Source organism: Apteryx mantelli, chromosome Z, assembly GCF_036417845.1.
Source record: "Apteryx mantelli isolate bAptMan1 chromosome Z, bAptMan1.hap1, whole genome shotgun sequence".
NCBI classification, from domain to species: Eukaryota; Metazoa; Chordata; class Aves; order Apterygiformes; family Apterygidae; genus Apteryx; species Apteryx mantelli.
The window spans coordinates 465,929-492,014 of NC_090020.1; the positions used below are offsets into that span (position 1 = coordinate 465,929).

The window sequence follows — 26,086 nt, forward strand, 5'->3', positions numbered from 1 at the left end:
ATTGTGTTTATTATGATTTTCTGGTACATCTCTCTTTTGTGGTACCATGTATGTGGGACCAGGCTGAATTGGGTCTCTCAGACCTCACCTATACACACATTAGCACAATGTACTGCTGTTCACATAATTGCAGTTGTAGTAGTGTAAAGGGTCTTTTGCTGGTGTGGCTGTTCCCAGAGCTGAACTGCATCCCTGTGAGAGACTGTAGTGACAGTGACAACTTGAGCAGAAAAAACACACCCTTAGCTGACATGGTAATGTACTAGACCCAGCCTAAGAAATACTCTCCATTTCAGACCAGAAATGCTCTTGATATAACACTGTACCATGATACAATCCATCAGCTCTGAGATGAGGCATTGAATGGGTACCACTTTTTATAATGCACTGAGACCTGTAGTTGATGGTGGGAAAAGGACACTATATAAATTCAATTTTTTGCTTTGTCTGTATAAGAGCTGCAGAGCAAATAAGTTATTTTAAGCCTAATCAGTGAATAAACAGGAATTAACTAAAATACAATTTTGTTGCTCTCCCTACTACTCAGCGGTATCACCTCATAAGGAAACCGGTAGGTATATAAAGAGCAGAAATGTGTATATCCATATACAACATACCAGCACTCTAGAAATGGGTCCATTTGGGGGCTGTTTCATAGCCAGCAAAGTTTCAGGGTGACTGAACCTATATTAGCCATTTCTGCTGGTCAGTTACATTGATTACAGTCACATGCAGATAGATACAAATACAGGCATAGTTTATTTGTGGGTGCTGAACTGCAGTTGTGGAAAGAGATCCAAGTAAATACAGTCCCTTTTTAAACCACAAAGGGTTACATTGTGCATAATGTGTAATGCACAATGTATGTTCTGTATGCTTATGAACAGTTTATAAAGAGAATAAAAAACTAGAGGTGTCTTATGGGAATTAGTAATATGCCTCATAATGAGCCAAAATAATATCATTTGAGGAATTAAATAGGGTTACAAGCCATGCAATAGTCTGTTGAAATTTCAGATTGTAATAATCAATTAACTATTTCTGAAACCACCTCATACTCATTATTGGGTGTAGTGAACAACTTTGGAATTACCTTAACACAGAACGTGTATTAAATGCTGAGAATAATTATAATGAAGTTTCCCTCAAAAATTAGCTGATTGAAAGAGCAGCTCATTAAGAAAGTATTTCTTAACTGGGATACTTGGAGTGGCTTCTAAAAGAAGCTTCTAAAGTGGTAAGGCTCACTAAATTTTAGTTTACACTCCAGTAAACTTGCTCATGAGGCATTAGTTCAATCAAACAACATGATTTGCAGCCCAAAGCCCCAACTTGTTCCTCAAAGTTTAGTAGGTTCTTCCTATACAAATGCTTACTCTCAGCTCTCCAGAACAGATACGTACCTCTTCCCTGCAGCAGGAAGAAGATGCCACCAGAACAAAAATAATTAACTCTTGCAATAATTTTCTGATGGCAGAATACTGCTTTGCCTATTATGGTCTAAAATGATAAAAGAGCAAGACCCTGTGGTTTTCTTTATCCTGTATTAAAGCAGTAGAACTGAAGGTAAGAGAATATGTAGATGTAAATCTCCTGTAAAGCACAAAAGCAAGAAACATTAAAATTACAGAAAGTTTGGAACAGTGAGAGAAATGTTCCAATGTAGGCAGTTTTATACTGCCACCTCCTAGAAATAGCTAGTGGCCTTGATACTGTCGCTTTCATGCAGACAGTAAATCCCACAGAAAATGGGTAGGGTTAGGACCTCCTTAATGATGTCAAATATCAGGGATCTTTGACTCATATTTCTGATGAGGGTGTAGCAACAGCAAATGCAAAATCATACTTTGTGAACCTGTGTATGATGTCTAAAATCCTGGTTCTGTTAGTTTTGCCTTTTAGTTCAGTGGGACAACCATCTTACACTGAGGATTTTTTCTGTTTTTGCACAATAAGGAAAAGTGTTTAAAGTGTTTAAGCCTGAGCACGGTGTATTGAATTTATATCCAATAAGGCCTTATTGAGGGATTAGAGAGCTTGAGAGGGGAAGTGCACATAATCTGGGCACTCAGACACACATATACTTGTATTGCTGTACACAGTCCTAGAGATTGGCTGGCAGGACAGAAGATCCTCGAAGAGTCATGGTCCTTCAAGCATGCAGTGTTTGGAGCTTTGACTCAGTATGCAGCAAGACAATTCCTTGATGATCCAGTGATGATGATTATTTCCCAGCAGTAATCTCTCTCCACTATCAAGATCTGATCCTCTCCTAACATCCTTTTGTTTCACAGCAGACTGTCAGTCTTTGGCCTCCACGCTTTAGACTATATGCTGTGCAGTGCTGACAGGGGCTAACTTCCCCAGGCCGCATTAAGTGCTTTATCCTGTTGTTCCACTGCTTTCTTGCTTACTGCTTCCTTGTTCTCCTTGTTATGCATAAAGCAGTTTTTCCCAACTCTTAAGGTTGTACTTCTTCAGTAACCATTAGCTGACCATCAGCAAGATGTTTACAGTCTTGTGGCCTCTGTTTTCAGCCTATGCCCATATTTTCAAGGTCTTTGCTATTATCCCACAGTTATACTCCTCATCATAACAAGAGACACCTGGTACCCAGCTCCAGTTCACACAGCAAATTCACACAAGCTGATAACAAGCCTAACAGCCCACCAGTTCTGTGGCCTTGCAAAGTTAGCATTAAGCCTCTCACTAGTAATGACAATATTGTTTTTACTGGGCCACTCGATAACAGTCACTTGTAGTATACCTCATTCTGGTGACAGGAAGAAATTGTTTTCTCTAGATTTTCTTTATTTCAGTGCCTCACCTGAACTTAGGTTCCACCCAAGCTCTGACTAGTCAAGACTGGCAGAATGCTTCCCTTTTGCTTTGTACACCTTTCTCTTGCCAGTTTTAATGCAAAGTGTATTTTGAGTGCATACTTGCCAGCAGTTCAGTGAATTGTAGTTTCTGGAAGCAGTAATGGATGGGCATAGCCTATCACAAGGTTTTGTAGACTTTAAATGACTGTGAGCCAGGGAGAAGTGAGACTGGCTGATACTGGGCCGGTGGACTGGGGAGAATGGGGTTTAGAGTGGATGAGGAGCCCAAGAAGTCATATTGAAAGGTGTTGGATTGGAGAACCAGCACAGGGGTTGGGAATTCAGTCAAAAGAGACAGACTGCCTTGGTGAGCAGTGAGAAGGCTGGAAATAGTAGTTCAAGGGAGTGAGGCAAGAAATTTGAAGAGCTAGTCCATATTGGGATCAGTGAGGTGAGACAAATGGGACAGGGAATACACAAAGAACTGTAAAAACTGAAAAGGTAAGGGCTCTCCAGTTTAAGATAGCTTTTCTACCTTCATTTTTCCCTCTTTTAGCGTAATCATTATAGAATAATCAGCAAATTATGCCTTTTCTCCCCAACAAGGGATCTTGACCCAGCTGGTAGCAGGTGTAGCAGAAGAGACTGTCCTAGAGTCGCTGTATTATGTTCTTTGGAAGCTGAGAGGCAGACAGTGAACAAAGTTTCTGGAAGAGAGAAGTTGGTCCCTAAGCTGAGTCAGTTATACAATTCCCCCGCCTTTGTTGCAGAGTTGCTGGGTGATGCTGGACAAATTACTGAAACAAGCTTTTCTTGTGTAATTGCTGATTTTCGTTCCTCATTTTATGGCCATGGGATTTGAGGCATTGTGATTTAATTTACAGAAGTGCTGAATTCTTGCAGCTACAAATCAATGGGAGAAGTGTCCCAAACCAATACAATGTTTATAAAATATCTAGTCTTTGGCATCTCTAAATGGGCATTCAGAATAAATAGACACTTCCCACTGTAATCTCATTGTATTTCAATTCTGTTCTGTAAATTGAGGGTAGAGAGAGGGAGGAATAATTCTCTCTCACCTCTGTGAGACGTGTTTAAAAATAAATGCTTCCACACTCTTGGGAAAGCCCCAAGGGAGAACCATAGAGAAATGAATAAACCTATCATCAGAGCAGGATTTGAAAAGTATGGGGTGCAGAAAGCCAGAGGTGACACACAACAGAATGAGTACTGATTGTCAGGGCCCTGAGGGCACTAACAGCCCTTACTGTCCCTGACCAGCAACCCATTCATTTTTGGCCCAGTTAAACCAGTTTAGCAGCATCACACTTTGAAAAATTATTTAGGGCAGAAATAAAGACTGGAAACTACTAGCTTAAAATTTTCTTGCATGAATCATTTCTATGCACCATATTCTTTTGGGGCATTTGTCACGTGTGTTGGGTTTGGGCAAGTTGAGGTACTGGTTCTGCACCCCATGGTACATTTGTGTGTCTGCAAAACAAAACAAAAAAAAAGTAGCTGCATTTTTGATTCCAGGGAAGTCAACAGAAGTTAGCTAATGGAAGGAGTTTTAGAATCTTTGCTAACATTTCAGTTACATTTATTGCATTAGGACTGCAAAAGTTCAGTGATCTGAAGGACTCAAAACAGTATAGTGTGAACAAGGAGCCTTGGGAACCCAATCTGTAAAACAAAGATATAACTGAGATTTGCCCAGAACACTTGATGGAAAACAATTTGGTGAATGAAGTTTTTTATATCCTACTGAAGGGGAATTTTTCATTGAGTGGTCAGCTGGTCTTACTTGTTAAAGGTTTGGGGGAATTGGCAGCTTCTGCTCTAAATGAAATAGATCCCTTCGCTTATGAGGGAGAGGTCATGGAAAAGAAAGACAGGAGCTTACCACCTGCACAGTTACAGTCAGTTTCATCAGAGATCTTAGGAAGTTAGTCTCCGTGAAAAACTGCTTTTTCTGTCAGGTCTGTTATGTCAGGCAGGCTGACAGGTCCTCCTCTGAATGGAAGGACTTGACATGCAGGGCATTCTAATGGGATCAGAAAATACAAAGTCAAACATAGGTATTATTGCTTTGCTGAATTATGATTTCTGTGTTGTGTTTCACTGGAGTAGAATTCAAAAGGTTTTTCATTGTCACTGTGTTTTTATAGTTTCACTGATAGCACGGATGCTGGAGGAGAGCGGATTAAACAAATTTAATAAACCAGGGGTTCAGTGCTGCTTAGAATCTCCAAATGGAGCTGTTTTACCCAGTAAGAATTTTTACTCATGGTAGTGAGGCTTTTACCTGAGAAGGGAGATTAATCACTCAGCTTGCAAATGTGTTCCAGTAATGTCTGCAAATAGGTAATTGGTTCTTGTTTCTTTACTATTTGCTTTTTCTTCCTGCTAATGAATGGGTTTTGTACCAAGAACTAAAATGGGATCTATAAGTAAGTGCCCTGTCATTATTTGTCTCATACAGCTGTCTAGTAGCAGCACAAAAATGTTGATTTTCGCCATCTTTACAAAATGTAAATGCTACGGGTGTAGCTTTTCTCTGTGCATTTCCCTTGATGCTGCCTTCTCTGTTCAGAGAGCCAGATGCTTTTAAGAAAACAATGGGAATGGCAACAAAAAGCCAGTTTTTGTCCTTTTTGTGCTTCTAAGCAATTATGATGAGTGGGGAATTTGATGTTGTTTCACTACCAGAGATCCATCTATCTGTATCCTGGATCTCTATGAACCTATATGAGGGGCTCCATCTTGGGTAGAGAGTAAACATGGAACACCTTCTAAATGATCCTGCCCTTTTTCTGTCACTTCTTTCCTGAAAGATCCACCCTTGATGTCTAATTCCTTATCCAAAACTGTACATTGTGTGGTCTGATAATCTCGTGTTCCCCAGACTCTGCTTTCACAGTATTGCTGTATCTCTATGCGTGTAGGTATATATTCTTCTGTATGTGTTTCAAGTATCTTGTCTCCATCTTTGCAAACCTGCCCCTTGTTACCACTCCTCCCTGGTCTCTTGTCATATTACTTCCGACCTTTTTACTCTGACAGTCTGTCTCTCTGCTCTGTTCATCTTTGTGTATCTCTGCTTCCTTTAAGCATGGGACAATCTCTTGGTAGAGCCTCTACTTTCTGCTCACTCAGATTCTTATTGAACACTAGGCAGTGCCATGATAATTAGATACAGCTGAAACAGCAAAAGAAAATGTGGCAAAACTGCAAGAAATTAGGGAGACCGTGTAGAAACCACTTATTACTTAGTTGTGTGTTACATTTCTTTCTTTACCTCATATCTCTGGGCATTCTTTGGAACAGCAATGATACCTCATACATTTGTAATGTGCCTAACACATTGAAGATGCTACCAGCAGCATCTCCTCTCTGCTCCATCCAGATGAATTCACTTGGCAAAAAATCAGGATGGGAAACTGAAAGCAATTCTGGTTTGCTGTGGTAGTGGAGGCCTGGTAGCAGGAGATGACATGTTTCTCAGTATGTATATGAAGTAATAGTGAGATCCTTCAAGACTGACTGGCCCTCCAAGCTAGCTGATTAGTTGGTGCTCCCTAAGGAGTCTGTTTCATGAAACAAAACTTCACTCCTCCTTCTGGAGATCAGAACGACCTGTTTCAGGGAACTGAATGAGATATTCAAAGACTAGCTTCTATTGGGTATTGCAGCAGTAAACTTCAGTCTTTAGTTTGATCCTGCCTGAATGATCCTTGCATTCTCCTTTCCAAGACAGGCAGAGTGGACAGCTGGCTTATTCAAGCTGTTAATACCTGTAGGATTTATAGGCTGCAGCTTAGCTTTAACTGCAGCCCTGTGAAAAAGAGGCCAACTGCTGCAGCATCCATACTGTCATCTTTCAGATGTAGGAATCTAGTTAGAAAATACTAGACTCCTGTAACTGAAAAACTATTTTTTTCCTAACTTGTCCCCGTAGCTTGAAGGATCCCTAGTCAGCAGGTGGAGCGAGTCTTTCATTGATTGCAGTGAGCTTGGACCAGACTCTGGTCATTACGTGCTCACCCTTTCTTATTGCCATAAGCTCTTGTACAATGAGGGTCTTGAAAGAGATTTCACGAGGTTTGGATAGATGTAGTGTAAGGAGGGAAGAGCAAGAGTACTAACACTTAAGCCCTAGTCACTAAAGTAGTTGAAGCCTTAGACCACAGCCAAGGGCGCAGCCAAGGCCAGCTGGAGCCGTCTTTTACAGAGCAAGGAATATTGTAACCATGGCAGATAACCCTTGCAGAGGTAATCTAAAGAAAACCCTCCCAGCAACAGAGCATGCTAATGGACCACAAGAAAATGAATAAGAGAAGTCGCAGGATTGGCTAACAGGGATCAGACTATTGGGGAGGGGGGGTTGTGATCGGGTTGCAACAGGATAAATAGAACTAAGAACCTGTTGGGGGGTCGCTCCTTGGAGGACCAAGCTTAAGCTGTACCTTTATTATGTTTAATAAACCTTTTTTTTTGGTTTGGAAAAATATTCAAATGTTTCATTGGAAAAATAAGCGGAGAGCTAGGGTCAAGCCAAAACAGTTGAAGGTGGCAACTGCATAATTCCTACGACAACAGGTGGCAACAGCATAATTCCTATGGTAAAAGGTGGCGACTGCTTAATTCCTTCAGCAGTAGTTAGGTGTCCAGATGTCATTCATACAATGTCTGTCTCATCTGCGTACTGAAACAGTTACTAGAGAATTGCAAGGACAGGTTTTAAAATTTTCTTCTCTGCTCTGGAAATACATATTCTACTAAATGGATCATTTTTTAAATCAAAAACCTTTTGAAACAGCCAGCAGCCATCTCACTATTCTGATGCAATGATTTCCATAATGTTGGAGGTACACAACTGTGATCTCGTATTTTGGTAAATACTTGAAAAATTTAGTTGTTCACTTGCTTTTAAAAAAGAAAATCCAAAGGCCTTTTAAAACAACTTTTAAAGTAGGGGTCAGTACATTTAGGAATGGGAATTATGTCATTGTGTTTCCAAAAATTGTGGAGAAACTGAACCAACGTGAAAGGCTTTTGTAGGCTGATGGTCCTTTGGTCCTTCCATTATGGATTAGTCATTTATTGTTCCTGTACTAAAATGTCCTATCAGTGTAACATACCAACAGAGCACTATGAGTGAATTACAAGGGACGCCACTGCTATAGTCCGTAGTGGCCTGTAAGGAGTGACATCTACCTTCAGAAAAGGAGGTATCTTGACTACTTTTGCATGGTAGGAAAGCAGGAACAAATGGACTACTTTTGACAGTGTAATATCTCAAGCACCTGAACTTTAGGTAGCATTCAAATTGTATACCTCATCCTCAAACCAGATCTAATAACACTCACTTTGCCTCTGAAGCCAATGGTTAATGTGACCCATTCTGATGGAACTGAGATAACAATTACCTTGCAGCCAAAAACAAACTTAAAATTCTGCTTATATTTCATATTCCTTCCCTATTCTGCAATTTTAGAGACAAGCAAGAAACCAGAATTAGTTTTAATTTGAAATCACAACATTATGTTTGTGGCATTGAGTCATCAGAAATCCCCACAGGGCTAAGAGGTACTGGAAGAGCAAATGAGGAAGTTGGCAAGTTGTCACCCAACATTCACTCTTCCCTAACAGTTAAAGGGAAGCACTGGGAGACTCCACTACTGTTTGCTGTAATGAAGGAGCAGTGATGAAAATGCACATGGGAGAGTTCTGTTAAAACCAATTATGGGACAAGGCCAGCAAGTGTTTCTGTGTGAATGTGGAATACGCTTCATGATGCTGTTTCATTTTTGTATGGAGTCTTCTGTTCTGAATGACAGGCCTGCTTACTATGAGCTATCATTCTTTAACTTTTCTGTGGCTGCCCAAGATTAATTAAAATAAATAACTGTGCTATGCATTTTTTACTAGAAGAATAAAGCAGAAAATTCAGGCAAATCCAGCTTCCCACCAAGCTACATTCTGAGTTTTCACAGAAGAAGCCAGGCATATGATCTAATTCACTAAGTGAGGTAGAAGGTGCTTTCTGTCCTGATGGATGAGTTTGGACTACCTTGCTTTTTTTTTTTTTCTTAGCAAATGATATTCACAGTGGCAGGGGCAGGAGGTATAACCAAAAATGCAGTTTATCTCACCTGAGCCAATTCATGTAGGAGACAAGTGGCTTCCAGAGTTAGGCTTTTCTCTGAATTTGGCTGCCTTCAGAATCATGTTTGAGTGGGATTATGACATAAACCTGGATGGCTTACCTCCAATAAACCATAAAACATGCACACAGATTTATAGGCAACATGCCTACACTGTAAGTATAGTTTAACAAATACCTCTTACAGCAACAGTACTGACTTAAGAATCCATGTCATCATCCTGTCTTTTCTCCATCATTATTTTTCTCTCCTCTTACTGTTGACCACGTCAATAAACTGTTTGCAGATCCGTGTGATAAACCAGTTGTGGAAACTGAACTGAGTTAAAAATAGTCTGGCCAAAAAACTTGTGTGAGATAGGGGCTGCTTAAGTCAGCACTGTCACACAAAGAAACACTTTTGTTAAACTATAACATGCAATATATGGTACAAATATAATTTGAAATTACACTAAATTTAAGCTTCACAGTATCAGAAATTATACAACACTGCAACATAAAGCACTGATGCTTTTATTTACTCATTCTGCAGGTTCAGATTTATCTCTAAGGTGCTGATGGATTAATACTGTATTGGCATTTATGCTGGATTAATATCTTCTATCTGCCCCACTCTTGTTTTAGGCAACATTCAGGACGTGCTTGTGTCTTTTGGGCATGAAGCTGGCATAAAAATGCAAGAGTAATATAGCACTTTCACTTAACTGAGTAATTTGACAAAAACCCAATGGTATGTCAGTTTCTGATATGGACTGAAAGCAGACTGTGACTTGATCCAGAAACAGCAATCTGTCGGTAAGTAGCAGGCCAGATGAGCGTGATGGTCACGAAGTGCCTGCAGAGCGCCGTGCTCACCTTCCGCCTTCCCCAAGCCGTGCATCGGCACAGGCCCGGCCACACGCCACGGGTGCCGCGCAGACAGCGCAGCTGGGCACCCGCTCTTCCTCCTGCCCTCGTGTCTGACAACAGACAGCGTTACAGCCCCCCCGCGCCGCCCTCCCACCCCGTGGCACACTCAGCTGCCCCCATCTCAGTGGGGCACACACGCATCCCCACACACCCCCCACGGCGCACACAACCGCCCCCACAGCCCTGGCCAAACCCCCAACTGCACACACACACCGCCCCCATCCCCCCCCACCCCCGGCACACACACACCGTCCCCATCCCCCCCCCGGGCACACACACACCGTCCCCATCCCCCCCCCGGCTCCCACATACCGTCCCCATCCGGGCACACACACACCGTCCCCATCCCCATCCCCCCCCGGCTCCCACATACCGTCTCCATCCCCCCTCCGGCACACACACAACCGCCCCCTCGACACAAACACACACCGTCCCTGTCCCCATCCCCCCCCCCCCCCGGCTCCCACACACCGTCCCCATCCCCCCCCGGCTCCCACACACCGTCCCCATCCCCCCCCAGCCCACACACAACCGCCCCCCCCGACACACACACACCGTCCCCATCCCCCCTCTTCCCGGCACAGACCCCCCCCACCGCCCCGCCGCGCACTCGACACTGATTGGCTCCGGCCCGACCCGTGCCCTTACCTCAGCTTCGCCGGAAACGGCCCAGGGCATCATGCGGGGCCTTCCGTTAATCCCCGCCCTCGCCTCCCGCCGATTGGCCGTGCTGCCGCGCCGTGCTCGGCTCTGATTGGCGCGCCCGCGGCGCCGTCCCCCCTCCGCGCCGGTTTCTGGGCGGGGGGCGGCGGGCCCGGAAGCCGCCGCCGCTCGCGCCCGCGCTCGCTCGTGCCCGCGCCGTTGGTCGCCCTCGCTCCTCGCCCGCCGCCGCCCGCCCGCCCGCATGGCCGACTCGGAGCTCTTCGGCGCCCAGTCGCCGGCGCCCGCCGCCAACGACGACGGGGCCCTCGACGGCGCCGAGGAGGACCCGGCCGCCGCCTTCCTGGCGCAGCAGGAGAACGAGATCGCGGGCATCGAGAACGACGAGGGCTACAGCATCCTGGAGGACGGCGAGGTGCCCGACTCGCTGCAGGGCCACGACTACCTCGAGGCGGGTAGGCGGCGGGCGGGGGCGGCGCCCTTCCCCGCGGTGCCCCCGGGCTCCCGCTCGCCGGCGCCGGGCGCAGGCCCGGGCCGCCCGCGGGGCAGCGCCGCCCGCCACCTCCGCCGCTCGCCTCTCCTGCGCGGGGGCGGGCGGCCCGGGCCTGAGCCTGGGCGCGAGCTGGCTGCCGGGCTAATGTTTAATTCCGCTGCGCCTCTGGCCTTCGCTCCTCGGTGACCTTCGTACCAAACCTGAGCAAGCGGGCGCTGCGGGATGTGCGGTTTTTCGGAGGAGGGCGGCCAGGCACCTCGGGAACGAGGGATTAGTGTGTTTTCGGTTAGTCCAGCTGTAGCCGAAGCAGTCCTGAAAGGCTACAGAGAGTTTTTTAACTGAAACTTAAGTGGAAACGGGTTGATGCTGCTTTTGACTGAGGCTTCTGGCAAACTTTGCTTGTTGCTGTCACCGGTCTATAGGAGCATATTTTGCCCTTGTATGGATTCCTTTATCATTTAGAGAAGCTGCTACTTAGTTGAATAACTTTGTTCCCCAGTTTACCATCTTTAGAACTAGATCTTCAGTATGAAATGTGATCCCTGAAATTACAGGTTCCTCCTCCGTGTGAGGATCCGAGTGCATAATATCTCTTGGGATAAAGCCTAACTAGATTAAGTGAAACATGAAGACTTGTGGATTCTGGTCCAGTGCTTGTCTAATTGTAGTGCAGCCCTTCAGACTCAATTCATTCATAAAGTCCAGACCATACAGACTCTGTGCCTCTCTTATTAAGGGAGGCTTATGTGAGAGTTGCTTCCTCAAGCACTTAGGACTTGAGGATAGTCATTATCAAAACACCATCTTGTTTTGATATCAGACACAGCCTGACCTAGGTATTTTATCTACGAGGCAGAAATAGAGGTGGTGAACACCTCCCCTCTTGCTTTCAGAACCCTCAAACATTGCTTTATGAAGTTTTAGGTCTTATACAGTCCTTATAGTTAAAACAAACACACTTTAAAATGTTAAAACAGCTGTTTGAGAACTAACCTCTTTAGGGAAACTTTGACTCTTATCTTTCCCTACAAGCTGCTAGAACTGATGCAGTCCACACCTTCTCTACACACATGAAATGTGGCCATTGCAGTGTGATTCCTAGTCAAAAATTCAACTTCTTAAATACTTCCAAATTGGCTGGATGTGTTTAAAAAAAAAATTTTTTTCAAGCCTTGCTTTTCAAGAGTTCACAAGTCATTTAAGGTCACTTGGCATGGAAGGCAAAACTCATACTGAAAAACTTTTGTCATAAAGGGGGCCATAAAAATGGTGTAGTAATTCGGTCTGTGGATCTGAGAGGTGTTGATGTGATCTGTATGTCCTCTTGCTTTCTGGCATGCATGTGGATTGCATGTGTGATCTGGCCTGTTTAACAGGGGTAGCATGTAGCGCTTGTGGACTTGTGGTGGCCTCACTTGTTAGGTTCACTTGTTAGTGGAACCATGGAAGCCTGTACTCTCTAAAAGCAAAAAGTAGAACATAATACATAGTGACATGAGAACTAGTGACTTCTGCAGCTCTGTGTCTTTGAGATTTCTTATGATCTGATCACATCTTAAAAACAAGACAGCTGTACTCCAAAGCATATTAGCTGAACTGTTGTATACTTAAAGTAAATAGGTGAATGTAAATTTCTTCTTGCACTGTCTGTATAAATCCATAAGCATTCCGGCCAAGGATTTGTGGATTTACTTTTTTTAGCCTTAACCTTTTTGATCTCCTTATTTACAGACCTGGTGGATAAGTTTCCTTTTTAAACACCAGAGCAAAAGTCATAGCTCAGGCAGCTCTCGAATGAGGTCTGAAGATTTTAACTTCAAATGAGAAGTAGTTGCCAGCTTCTTAAAAGAAGGCCATGACCCAGAAGGCTGTATTATGTAAATAGCCATCTTATTCAAGCTTCTGGGGCATGTGAAAACTAATTGTGGTTTCCCTTGAAAGGTGAAGCATAATCATTGATTCCAAAGGTGGGAAATATTGTATAAATAGAGTATAAATAGAGTAATATAAAGCTGTTGCCTGGTTATTAGTATTGTGGTCTCTTTTAATGGGATCCCCTTTCCAGTGATAAATTCATACCTGCATTTATTTTGAGTGGATTTTTTCAGTCTTCTCCAGTCTTACAATATTAAGTCTTTAAGTTTTAACATATATGTTCTCAGCAAGCCTGAATGAGTCCAGTTTGAAGTGTCTGGCAGTTAAGAAACTTAATTGCATTTGGTGATTGTCCATAAACTGTAACAGTTTGTGACATTTATTAGTCTTGCAGGGACTGAATATCAGTTGGCTTGAAAACATAACTGGGATAGAATTGTTTCCTCCTGTCTCTATAGCTAGCACCACAGATCGAACAAGTTACTTGTTAGTGACTGTTGATACTCTTCCTTAACCCTTTGAACAGCTATTGCCCTGAGTTTTGCTGAGTAGTCACTACCTTGAGGCTTCAAAGCACCATAAGGTAGCACTGAAAAAGGTGGTAAACTTAAGGCTGTCATCTCTTCAGCTTTCTGTCTTTGTGATAGTGCACTGTTTACAAAGCTCATAGTAAGAAAATCTATTTTGCCCTTTGCAACAGAATACTACATGTTTTGCAAAGTTACAGAAGCTGTCATGGCGTAGCATTTTTGCAGATCCTTGGGAGATGGTGGGGCTAATACAAGCCTATTGAGTTATAGTGAAAATGAGAGAACTAATGATTTTTTTTGGGGGGGGAGGAATGTTACAGCAGAATTAGAACTGGGACACAGGAAATAAGCACTCTTCTTGATCTGTTAGTCTTTACTTAGCACATGGGCTTGACAGTGAGTGTATGGCTAGAAAAACTAATTTCCTCTCCTCAAGTTTCTTTAGATCATAATGCAAGAAACTCTGAACATTCTGTGATCCTGTGATGAATGACAGGTAGAAGTAGGGAAAGCTTTGGTTCCCCAAAGAAAAAGGGGAGCAACCTAGGGCTCTGCCTCCAGTGGTGAAATGACTTAACCATATGCCAGAATATGTTAAGCTTGCTTATATTCTTCTGTTGTTAGAATTGTAGCTACTACTTCATTTGAAGTAGAGGTGAAGAAGCAGAATACTTGGTGTTTAAAAGCGATGCTTAAAAGTAGTTTATAAAATGTATTTAACTTCAATACAATCATACATAAAAGCATATTTCTCCTGTGTGCAGTATAGTCCAGAGCATAGCTGGACAGGAAGAAGTCAGGAGGAACTAATCTGTGAAGTAGGAGATGGCTGGGCTTATATTAGAAGTGTTATCTCTGCAAGCTGCTGGCTCTGACTCTTCTGATAGCCCTCATCTGCTGCATTGAGAACAAGACTTTAGAGAAGCTTATAAGCAAGGCTGAGCAAACTTTATGCCAAATGGTACAGAGCCTGGTATTGCTGCAGGGAATTGCCTTCAGAGTAGCTGGTTATGACTACAGTGAGCCTCTGACAGCTTACTGATTGTTCAAATTCAATATTAAAACTTCTCTCAAAGGGGAAGATGTGTCAACTCTAAAAGTAAGCTGTTGGCTAAAATTGTGCTGTATGGTCTTGGAACTAATCTATAGTTCCTGCATACAAGAAAGAGTACAACTGCTGAAGGAATAACATGTTTCCAAATCCAATGTCATCTGCTTGGACTGCCCAGTTCCTGAAGTCATGTCAACTTTCCTGGCCATTACTTTCAGCTGGAGGCTTCACTTGGCAAATTCACTGTGTATTGAGTCTACAACTGAAGTAATGAAATTGTTGCTGTACTTATCTTGAAGCTACCCAACTCCTTCAGTAAGCTGTACTGCAGGTAGAAGGCACTGCTTGTTGATGTCTGTTTCTGGCAGGCTTGACTACCCTGTCTCTCCTGCATATGCAGGTAGCTGTTACAGCTTATGCTCTCAGCTCTCTTCCAGACTAAAGACTAGCTGGTTCCTGTGTGAAAGTTGAATACCCTATTGTCAACACATGTTACAGAAGCTTTTGGATGTTTAGTTGTTTCGTGTAACAGTATCCTTAGAAATAAAGCTTTATCTCAAGGACCCTAGATCTTCTAGAGTTCATAAGCAAAATGGAGGAATATGGGGCATTCTTAACAATAGCAGTTCTGAGAGCACAGTCTTCAGCAATTTCAAGATGCGGTACTGTGACAGAATTGGATAGACTCTGATGCCAGTAGAGAACTCTCATTATTGTTCTTGGCTGATGAAAACATAGTGATAGTGGCAATAGTATATAGGCTTTTTCTGTGGGAAGTCAGATACAAGTGCAGATGAAAGCCTGCTACACAGCTAGCTTTGCTTACCAAGATGAAGGCTGGCAAACAGGTAGTTATTCTAGACTTGATAATGAATTATGCAAGCACTGAGACTGGAGGACTGAAATGAGAGCATATTTGACTGTTGGTCCAGTTCCTGTTAGTGTTCTTGCTTAGGCGTATTGCAGTGTGTTAGTAAAGTGCCTTTTCCTCTTCCTTTTGCAGTATGCTCAGTCAGCATGCTGACTCTGCATCTTAATCACAAGTTCTAGAAAGCTCAGAATGGGTGGGAAGATTATATTAATATTTCTAAAGCTTCTGACTCCACTGTTCTCTGAAAACACTTAACTTTGTCCTAGTTAGTGAGTGTTCCCATAGAGAAGAAAAGTAGCCCCGACACATACTTCTCTCTCAGCCATGTCTCATGGCAAAAACTGTTGTTCCTTGCAATTTTGACTACCAGCCTGAATAGCAAAGATTTTAATGAGCATTTTTTCTTCATCGATGTAATAAGAAAATCTTATCTGTGTTATTGCTGCTCTTGGAAGATCCTTCAAGACTGACTGGCCCTCCAAGCTAGCTGATTAGTTGGTGCTCCCTAAGGAGTCTGTTTCATGAAACAAAACTTCACTCCTCCTTCTGGAGATCAGAACGACCTGTTTCAGGGAACTGAATGAGATATTCAAAGACTAGCTTCTATTGGGTATTGCAGCAGTAAACTTCAGTCTTTAGTTTGATCCTGCCTGAATGATCCTTGCATTCTCCTTTCCAAGACAGGCAGAGTGGACAGCTGGCTTATTCAAGCTGTTAATACCTGTAGGATTTATAGGCTGCAGCTTAGCTTTAACTGCAGCCCTGTGAAAAAGAGGCCAACTGCTGCAGCATTCATATGTGGATTAAACAATAATTGTTAATGAGCTTAAACTGAAGGTGAGTGAAATGTAAGCATGTTTCCTTTGTGGGCTTTAATTTTCACTAATCCTATTTAGTAGAACTGTTAATTGCAGCTGTAGTTGCCCAAGTCAGTGTATGTACAGTGGTTGCTACACATCTGCTTTGAGGAGACTTCCATCTTGGTATTAAATGATGTGCAAAGTAACTGCTGTGTAGCAGACAGATGCTGTTACCTTCATGTGCCTCATACCAGTTCTTTTTGGCTCTTGCAACTTGCAGAGAAGTAGCAAGCGGATGGAGTAGCTGTCATCTTTCAGATACAGGAGTCTAGTTAGAAAATACTAACCTCCTGTAACTGAAAAACTAGTGTTTTTTCCTAACTCATCCATGTACTTGCATTGAGTTTCTCCCCTCCTGAAGCCAGTAAGTATGTTTTTGTGGACTGCTATCTTAAAACTTAACTACCATATTTGAATTAATGTCTTTCAGATCGTCTGCCCCATAGGGTGAATGACTGCTACTGGCTCATGGAAAAGGGCTTGCTAATTGTTAACTTAGTTTTCTGATAAAGGAGTAAGGAGAGCTTCCTTTGTCAGTAACAGTATCCTGATGCTAGGGCATTCGTAGCCTTAAAGAAGCAATAGAGGATACAGTAGCATAGTGCTCTTAATTTCAGATGAATTAACTGCCTTGAGTATTTTCCTGGTGCAAAATGCTTGTGTGTGTTTACTATTGGGTGAGCTTGGTACAGTCTCAGCTTTCACTGAACAGTGTTTTAGTATAGCAGAAACACTTCTGTGTGATCAGTTTATGCATGATAGTGTTACAGGTGAGGCAAAGCTGTTAGTGACAAGACTAACACATCACACAGGCAGATGATATGTAACACTTTCTCAGAATGACGTGTTGCTGAGGTTTAGCTGTTTTTGAAAATCTTGGTGCCTCTTGCATTTTTTGGAGACTTAAGTAGTTTCACAGACTCAATCTTGTTTATTTCATATCTGACAGATGTTCCCTGCTGCTCCCTTCTAATAAGATGAAATCCTAAACTGTTAAGATTCTGTGACAAAGATCGCCATCTGATTCCTGTTCCTGAGGCTCTACTGCCAATGTCCCTTTGGAGTGAATAATGTTGCAGCCAAGTCAGGGAGCAGAAAGGTATCCAAGATGTCACCATAGAAGGTAGCTGAAAGCTGCTTTTGCTAGAAATGTTAGTCACAGCTTTTGAGCTGATTAGGAATTAGGAGGTAACCAAAGCATGATAAACATTACTAAGGGCTAGCCTACAGGGTTTTAATCTTCTGGGTAGAGACAAAAAACAGTGGAAGTCATGCTTCCTAAATTATGAACAGCTATCTAGCAGCCAGCTTCCAGGGCAGGGAGGAGAAAGTGGGAATAACTTGAGAACACTGATGTGGTAGCTTCATATGAGCTCTGCTGTTCACCTGGCCTGCAGCCTGATCTCATGAGGAAGAAATGACTCTGTAGTACTGGTTCTGAAGCATGATGGTTCACTTGTCTCTGCATAAGACAGCTGGTAACTGAAAAGTGCAGAAATAAGGAAGTTACCCTGCAAGGTCAAGTAACAATCACTTGCATAACTCCTATTTTAGATACTGTGGTAAAGCTTTCCGAACAAGTTACTGTGGTCAGTAAAACTGACTATTTTTGTCAAATCACTAAACTATAGTCACTTCTTTACAGATGTTGAAGGAGTGGTGAATGGAGATGTCTACAAGGTAAGGCAGAAGTATTTTGTACTTAGAATGTGCTATTATACTGTACTATAATCTAAACAAATACTTTCCATGACTTGTCTCTAATGTACTTGTGTCTCATCTGTGAAGAACTACTTCTGTTCTGTTATCTCATCTCAAAGCTATTAATGCTTCTAATATGCCCCTCCTCTGAACTCAAAGGCAACTTAGAGCAGCAATCTATTTTGAATTATGGCTCCATAGGACATAACCACTGTGGGCTGTTTGACGGGTTCTGTGGTATGGCTCATAAGCTCAGTAGAATGAATTCTGAATGCCTGGTTTGAAGCAGAGTTTTCTAAACTGCTTATCCTGTAAGGATAAATCATGTATCCTGCTTGTCTTGTTGAGACAGGTCTTTTGAGGAGCTAACTGATAGAAAACATTTTATGGCTTCCATATTTTATGATGACAAAGTTGTGTGAAATTGAACTGCTGGCTAAATAACTCTGTCACTGTATGAAAGCATTTTAATCAGGCCTGGTAGGACAAATGGAGAAGATACTGCTGTATCAGTATTGGGGAGGAAGGCAGTGTGCTGAGGTGGTCACTGTAACTGAATTCAACACCAGTTTGGCCATCGCATTGTCATTGTGCGGTATGAGGGTCAGCTGGATAGACCTGTTCACATGAATGATTGGGAAGAGGGTAGCATACGAGCTACTTCTCCATGGTGTTTGAAGTGAACGCTCAGCTTGGTGGAGACTTAAGTAACTTTCATTACTACTAGTATTGTTTTAGCCTCATTTTTGCTGAGAGGTGATAGGAAAACTGTATTTTATTGGTACTTTGTGCCTCACTGTGCAACAAATGATGGATGAAATGTCTTCATTCTGACCAGTTGCTGCCTTTGTTTGATTAGACCTTCCTTAATGAGGAAGAACAGATTGAAAGGGTTATACATAACTTTTCCTTTAGCTATTGTAACTAGTTTGTCCCTGGAATTTGTCTGTGTAGTCTTTGTTTTGGATTAAATGTGAGTTCTGGCAGTGTTATGCCAGTTTAGCTCCTTCTCCTTGCATTGTTTCTTCACTGCAAGGGCTGCAGGAGGTCCAAAGAGCAACAGGACACAACCAAATCTGCTACTAGCTGTAATCCAGCTGATACTGTCTGGAGTGGGATTTTCTAGGTCTGTTGGGAGTAGGATGAGCCCATAAATTGTTGGACATGGTGTATCCTCTGTGGCAAATAATACTACATTCAGCAAATTTGGGAGTTGGGTACACTAACAATAGCCCTATTAGTTGCATGTCTTTATGGTAAAATATATCCTAGTACGTGCACTGTTTTGAAACTTCAGTATTGAGCTGCATGTTGTGTTCTAAGCTGCTTACAGCAATCCGAATTATGTAATTTCCTCACAGGAAGTTGGCTTTTAATTAAGGTTTGCAGATTTCTCTTTAGTAGACAAATAAAGGTTATGGAGAACAGCTATAAACTCCTGTGCACAGTAACATAAAAGTTTCAAAAGATTTATTTTCATAGCCTATATTTAAGGTGAGTTGAACTAGACAACCTCTGAGCCTGCAGTTGCATACTAAAGTACTGGGCACTGTCTTCTGCTTTCTTCAGGTTTAAAGCTCTGGTATAGTTAGACTTCCCAGTCATCTTGAAATTGTGTTTGTTCCCCGGTTGCCAAAGACAGCCTTGTGTTAATTTATTTCAATTCTGCTGTAATTTGTGGTCAAAATTTTTCGTCTTAATAGTAAAAATGCAGTTTAACACCAGATGAGTGTCTGTGCTCAGTTCAAATAGTGTCTAATTTTATATTGCTTGCAGGCAGATAGTTGAAATGTACAGTTGTAATGTATAAATAACATTCCTATCCTTTTTCTTTAAGGAGAGTAATGGGCCAACAGACTGCTATGCTGCCATATCACAAGTAGATCGACTGCAGTCCGAACCAGAGAGTATTCGTAAGTGGAGAGAGGAGCAAAAGGAGCGCCTGGAGCAGCTTGGTAAGGAGGGTGTTTACAGTAGTAGCTCTTGCTTGTGATTCACTTCTAAGTGACAACTTCTTAAGCAGGTGGACTTCCCAAAACTATAGCTTCTAGCTCTTGGGAATCCAATCTGCTGCTTAAGCAGCAAGCTTGGAGGAAGATGAGTCTTCCAGTATGATGACTCTTGATTCTGATGTATGAGTGAGCAAGCAAGCAAATGGCTCTGTGAACACTGATCTGAGAGACTTGCCTTGTGGTTACCAATAAGCTGTTCCTCAATCCTAAATAGAAAATGAACTGCTTTTATCAGCAGAAACGGGTGTGTAGGTACAGCAACTGTCAGCTTTTTTTTTTCCAAGGATAAAGATTGCTCATACTGTAATTGCTGAGACCATCTGTTACCATGTGGATCTTAATCCACTAGTTTAAAATAAGTAATGGACTAGTAACTGAGGATAGTTGTTATCAAATGCAGTGATATCTGCCCTTAGACTGCTCCAGGAACTCTACAAACTGTCCTGCTTTTCATTTAAATGAGGGAGGTAGTTTTGCTTGATATTGTTAGAACCTAACTTTCAGTACGTTATTATTCTGGATGGAATTGAGTGTGATGCTCTTTCCTGTGCTAGTTACAGCAGGAAGGTTTGTCCTGAACTGTAGATCAGACCTAAAAGCCTGCTGAGTGCCAGGCCTCCCTTATTCTCTCTAAGCACAGAAGCTTTACTGAACTTTGTTCTAGTACTAGCATAGCAAAGTAACTTTCTGTTTTGGAACAGTTTGCAGGCCAAGTGTTACCAGATGAGTAGTCTACAGCTGCTTGGCCTAAAGTGAAGTGAGCTCACTCAGCAGCACAGGCATTTTGATTAGCTAATGCTCTGAGTGTTCATGGTATTTAGAGTTTTAATGGCCTAAATCAGTAAACCTTTTAACTCTTATCAGAGTGGATCAAGTGACTCCTTGTGCTAGAGTAGTTAGGACCCAGAACCATCAGCTGAAATGTTAGCAAGATCCAACTGGAGCAGACATGACTGACAAATCAGTTCTTGAATCTTCAGATGCTAACTCGAGAAAGCAGGAAGCGGAATGGAAAGAGAAAGCAATAAAGGAGTTGGAGGAGTGGTATGCAAGGCAAGATGAAAAACTCCAGAAAACAAAAGCCAGCAACAGGTAAGGCTTCTGCAACTCTCTGAAGAGCTACAGTACTGGCTGTGGCAGTAATGGAAGAGAAAGGTTAGAAAACTTCCAGCACTTCCAAAGGCACTAGTGTTTCAGATCACTGAAGTAACTTTCCCTGTTGAGAGGGATAGGTCTCCAGTGGAATACTAGATTATGGTTGTTCTTAGAAGTTAGACTGAATGTCTAAGGATACTAGTAAAAGCATGAAGATAACGAACCAGAATTACTGAAAGTTCCTCAAGGGGCAAGGCTTAAAATTGGCCAGAATAGGCTAATCAGTCTGCCTAATTGTTTGCATGCTTCCAGCTGTACAGGTCCTCAGTGACTCTAATAACCTTGGAACTAGCAGTCATACTTGCTACCTTTACACATGGAAGTGGCCTTCTGGTTAGCCTCTGCCAAAGCTTGCTTCATCAGATACTGTAAAACCTTTGACCACTTCTTGTGGAAGTGCTTGAGGAATAACCTGGCTCCATTCTGCTAGTGCAGAGCTAAATGTTGGCTGTATCTAAGCCACTAAATGTAGGGTTTGAATTGGCTCATTATGAGCTGTGGAGCTGGAACTGATAAGATTTGGTTGCAAGTCTAATAAATTCTTAGACTTTCTTAGAGGCTCCCTGGAGGATTTTGACTTCAAGTTATATAAAGGTAAATATGATAATGTTAACTTAATACCACTTAGATCTCCATTTCCAACCTACAGTTTCTAGTGCCATTCTCTCCAGGTAATCATTAGGCATGCCTTATACTTTGGGAGCCCACAGAACTCAAGCTGGACTATAACTCTGAAACACCTTTTTATTACCTAACTTGGTCAACAGGTTTGTCTTGAGTAAATAGAGTTCTATCTCAGTGCTGAGGCAAGGAAAAAAGGAGGTGAAGACTGTTCTGCAAGATGCTTTGCTGGGTATGCAAGTTAATGTCTGATACAGTCTCATGGCACACTTCTGGGTAGTGCTCAAAATTCATGATAGCACCATAGCTTTTTCTTGGTCAGTGTTTGAGCTCAGGTGATTTCATTCTGGAGCAGGGCCCATGTAACAAGAGCTGCTGTTACGGAAATAGAGTGTTGCTCTGAGGGAGTGTTTGGCATTCTCAGCCTAGTGAGATTTCTCTCCCAACTAGTCTCTTGTCACTGGGAGGAGAATAACCTAATGGTGACACTGGGACTCTAGTCCTCATCTAGCTGGTCTCAGCTAGAGAGGATGTTGCAGATCTCTTATGTTGCCCCTCTGAGTCAGTGGCTTAATTGCTATATGCCATGTGGTAGCTGCTTTTGTAGGTGATAGGTGATATGCAAGGTTAATGTGCCTGTTAAAACTGCCTTCAGCTGTGTTCCGTACTTCTCATCCTTATCTCTTTTCTCCTGCCTGCTTGCCTGCCTGTTGGACAACTTGCTACCTAGGGTGGCAGATGAAGCTTTCTACAAACAACCCTTCGCTGACGTGATTGGTTATGTGTATGTTGCTTAACTACTAATTCTGTTTGATCCTCCTCATTATCTAGTTGACTAGCAGAAATAGTGCTAAATATCTGAAGGTGACTTCTGCTGAATACTTGATGCCAGTATTAACTAATGTAGGTAAACAGCCATTACTTGTTGTACTGACTCTAATCTGCAGTATTAAGTGCAATTTTCCTGTAAGGATCCCTTACACTGCATGATATCCATCACTTTCAGATTAAGTCATGTAGTATGCATACCACTGATTTTGGTAGTGACTTCAGTGGTCTGTAGAACACTGTAGCAGTTACAGTTGTCTCTAGGACAGTGAAGACTGTTCTGCAAGATGCTTTGCTGGGTATGCAAGTTAATGTCTGATACAGTCTGTGAGGGTGCTGCCTCTAGTCTTAGTCACTTTCATAGAGAAGAAGAATGTATACTCTACATTCTTGTGACAGGTACTGAACTTCTGACCTGTGCTGCTTTGCCCATGTAGTCAGAAAAATATTTGAGCAAGCTGTGCACATAAATCTCTGCAAGCCAAGGAAATTGAGAAGGAATCACCTGCTACAAGTCAGGACAGAAGAGGCTCATATAGACTTTAAGATGCTATTAGTGAATAAATCAAAAGGGTGAGGGAAGATGGCATTGACAAATCAGCATTAGCTGCTAGCAGAACATCTAGGAGCACCTCTATATAGACCTGTTGCCAGCCTAAAGGACTAATGAGAATACACCTGTGACTTTCAAGCCTTGAGGAGTTCTCTAGTTTCTGTGGGCTGGAAGGATTGCAATGTTCATGTGGCTTGTTCATGCATCTTAATTTCTTCCCTTAATTTGTAGACTTGAATTAAAAGATAGCCATGTCACAGATTCTAAGGTGACACCTTTAGAAGGTGTGTACTTGTGAGCCATAGTGTGGCTTTGAGTAAATTAATATTGAAGGTCCAGTGTGGAATTTGTTGCCTAACTGTAGGTGGATGTAAAGCAAGACTTGTGAAATGCTGGATTTACAGGTGGTGTTTGACTTTGTTCTGAAGTGTCCTGGAGTTGGCTTTGACAGACTTTCCAGTAGAACGCTTGTTTTCATGTAGCCAATGCATATGTGCAGTGTAAGTGCTGCATAATAAAACTGGCAGCATATTTCCTCAATGTAGGCCAAGCTACTAGTGCATGTTCAGCTAGCTAATCATCTGCATTAAACTCATCCTCATTTTCTATATCTGACTTAAACTTTCTCTCCTTGTTTCTTTTCTTCTCTTCACCTTTAAGCACAAACATAAATCATCCTTGCTACAGCCTAGAACAGTTAAGTAAAATCTTCACTGCCCCCTTAAGTGTCATGTCATATAAAGTAGCAGTGTTGTAGTGACCCTTGTCTTCAGTGGTGTCTGTAACCTAATCATCCCTGTGAACAGTGCTGAATACTCATGGGAGAGTCATCTTCACTGCTTTTTCTGTACTGCTTGTTGGAGTAGATGGATTTGGTTTGATCTTTTGGTGCTTACAGCTCTTGCCCTCAGGCAGCTACCAGGACCCCACAGTTCATGTAAACTAGATGCTGGAGTGTTAAACATGCATTGAAGCAATGCTGTTGGCAGCATAGCAATGCCAAAAGGATACTGCTGGAAAGCCACTGGCCCTAACTCTTACATAATAGGGGGAGGGGAACCCACCTCCTTAGAATATCTTTAGGGCAAGAGTAGGGGAAATGTTTATCCTGCTAGCTGACCTCAAACTAATCATCCCCTCTGTCAGCATATGCTTTGTTAGTCTGTAGCGCCTACAAATGTGGAATTTTTGACTTAAATTCCTTTTGATTCATGCTGCTTCACTACAGCATTGGGAATCATCAGCAAATAGTTTTATGATGGCCTGTAGGCCTTGGGGCTGATTTAAATCCTCAGATGGAATCTGTTGTAAGACCTGCTTCAGGGAGTTGTAAATTTCCAGTTGGCAAGTGTCCAAAGCAAACCAGTAAGTGTCAGAAGCTTAATTATTTAAGACTTGAGCATTGCTCCGTAAATAAAATGCCTACATCAAAGTGCCTTATTTGTTGGCAGCTTGTGTGGTGCCTCCTGTAGGCAAAGACTGGGTAACTACTCTTGAAACCAAACACCTGTATTCCAACATTTTACACAGCAATCCTCTGCACTGCTTGTGCGTAGCATACTACTGCAGCCTACTTTCATCTCCAGGGTTGGGGCAGTGGGAGCTTAAGTAGCCATAATGTCAGCAAGCAGCTGTCAGATCACATTTCTTATGAAACATGCCAAAACAGCTGCATCCTGTAAGAGGGAAGGAGTGCCTCATATGTTGGGCATTAACACAAGGTGCATTGCATTACTTTTAGGGCAGCTGAAGAAGCCTTTGTGAATGATGCAGAAGACATTTTTCCAGGCACTGAGTGGGAACGTGTGGCTCAGCTCTGTGACTTTAATCCCAAGTCTAGTAAGCAGGCTAAAGATGTGTCCCGCATGCGCTCAGTCCTCATCTCACTCAAGCAGGCTCCACTGGTTCGCTGAAGGAAAACACAATGGAAACACTACAAATGCAATATCTTAACCTTACTCAGAGAAGCGTGTTTGCAGTAATTGGATTAATTGTTTCAATGTTTTTTTGGGACCAAACCTCATGATGTATCTAAAGCTGATCATTGTTTGATTGCATGTTCTTCCTCATGTTTCCTTCCTGTGTCTGAAATGGGAATACCTCCAGATTTGTAGTTTCTCTGTGCTGTTGTGCACTGAGATGTCACTTCCAACATTACTGATATTAAAGATCTGTTAAACAGCAAATTGTGTTGACTTTGGATGAACTGAGAAGGTCTCTTGCTCCTCTTCCACTGAGTGTTGGAGATGGGTGAGCAAACATTTCCCTTAATTGTTAGTGATTTCACCTTGCTGCTGAATGATCAGCCACCAATGCTCTTGTTCTTTCAGAGCCAGTCCTGCTTGTCTCTAAGCTTTCTTAAAGCTCTTGAGAGCTCTACTTAAAACTGCTTCCCTGTCCAATTTATTACACAAGACAGAAGCTCTCGGAAACGGGAGCAGCAGGCCTGTTAAGGAGCTCATCTCACTTCTAGTGAACTGAGGATACTACTTACGGCTTCCTTCTGCAGGTAAGCAGTTCCAGGTAGCTTTCTGCAAAATGAATGACTCTCACTCAAGCTTCAGATCTTAGTCTAGAAAAACACAAGGCACTGGGCAGTCCGAGCCTTTGGCATTCTTCTGCTGGTAGGGCTGCGTATTCTGCTGTGTAAGTACTCAACACTAGCTTCAATTGCAAAGCCCTGTTGTGTGGAGGCTGCCTGCAACTGAGCTCACAAGGAAGAGGCAAACCTGTGCTCTGTGGCTGTAGAGAAGTGTTTGGTGTCCTTGTTCTCATGGACCCTGGCAGACTCTTTTCCCCCATCATGATGGTGGACTGGAGGCTTGGACAGTAAGAGGAAAAATGCTCTTAAATTGCTTGATGAGCAGAAGCGAGTTGGAGCTGCTGCATATCAAGATGGCTGCATTTGAAACTGATCCAGAAAATCTTTTGTTCTGCTGCCTCCTTGGCTATCTAATCTTGACCAGCATTTGCAGG

At 42.6% G+C, this 26,086-nt stretch overlaps 1 protein-coding gene across 1 annotated transcript; it reads left to right on the top strand.

Annotated features, from left to right (window-relative positions):
• Window positions 1-10,717: 10,717 nt before the first annotated feature.
• CLTA (clathrin light chain A) lies at window positions 10,718-25,296 on the top strand. Its single transcript, XM_067316735.1, has 5 exons — window positions 10,718-11,015; window positions 17,886-17,920; window positions 19,779-19,896; window positions 20,934-21,045; window positions 24,852-25,296. The coding sequence occupies exons 1-5, from the start codon at window positions 10,805-10,807 to the stop codon at window positions 25,021-25,023; spliced, it is 648 nt and encodes a 215-aa protein (XP_067172836.1). The 5' UTR covers window positions 10,718-10,804; the 3' UTR covers window positions 25,024-25,296.
• Window positions 25,297-26,086: the final 790 nt, after the last annotated feature.

Excerpts from the sequence above, each read along its gene's own strand:
- CLTA (XM_067316735.1), top strand. The coding sequence starts at position 10,805 with ATGGCCGACTCGGAGCTCTTCGGCGCCCAGTCGCCGGCGCCCGCCGCC. Across the intron at positions 17,921-19,778 it reads TGAATGGAGATGTCTACAAG|GAGAGTAATGGGCCAACAGA; the intron begins GTAAGGCAGAAG and ends TTTTTCTTTAAG. Across the intron at positions 19,897-20,933 it reads GGAGCGCCTGGAGCAGCTTG|ATGCTAACTCGAGAAAGCAG; the intron begins GTAAGGAGGGTG and ends TTGAATCTTCAG.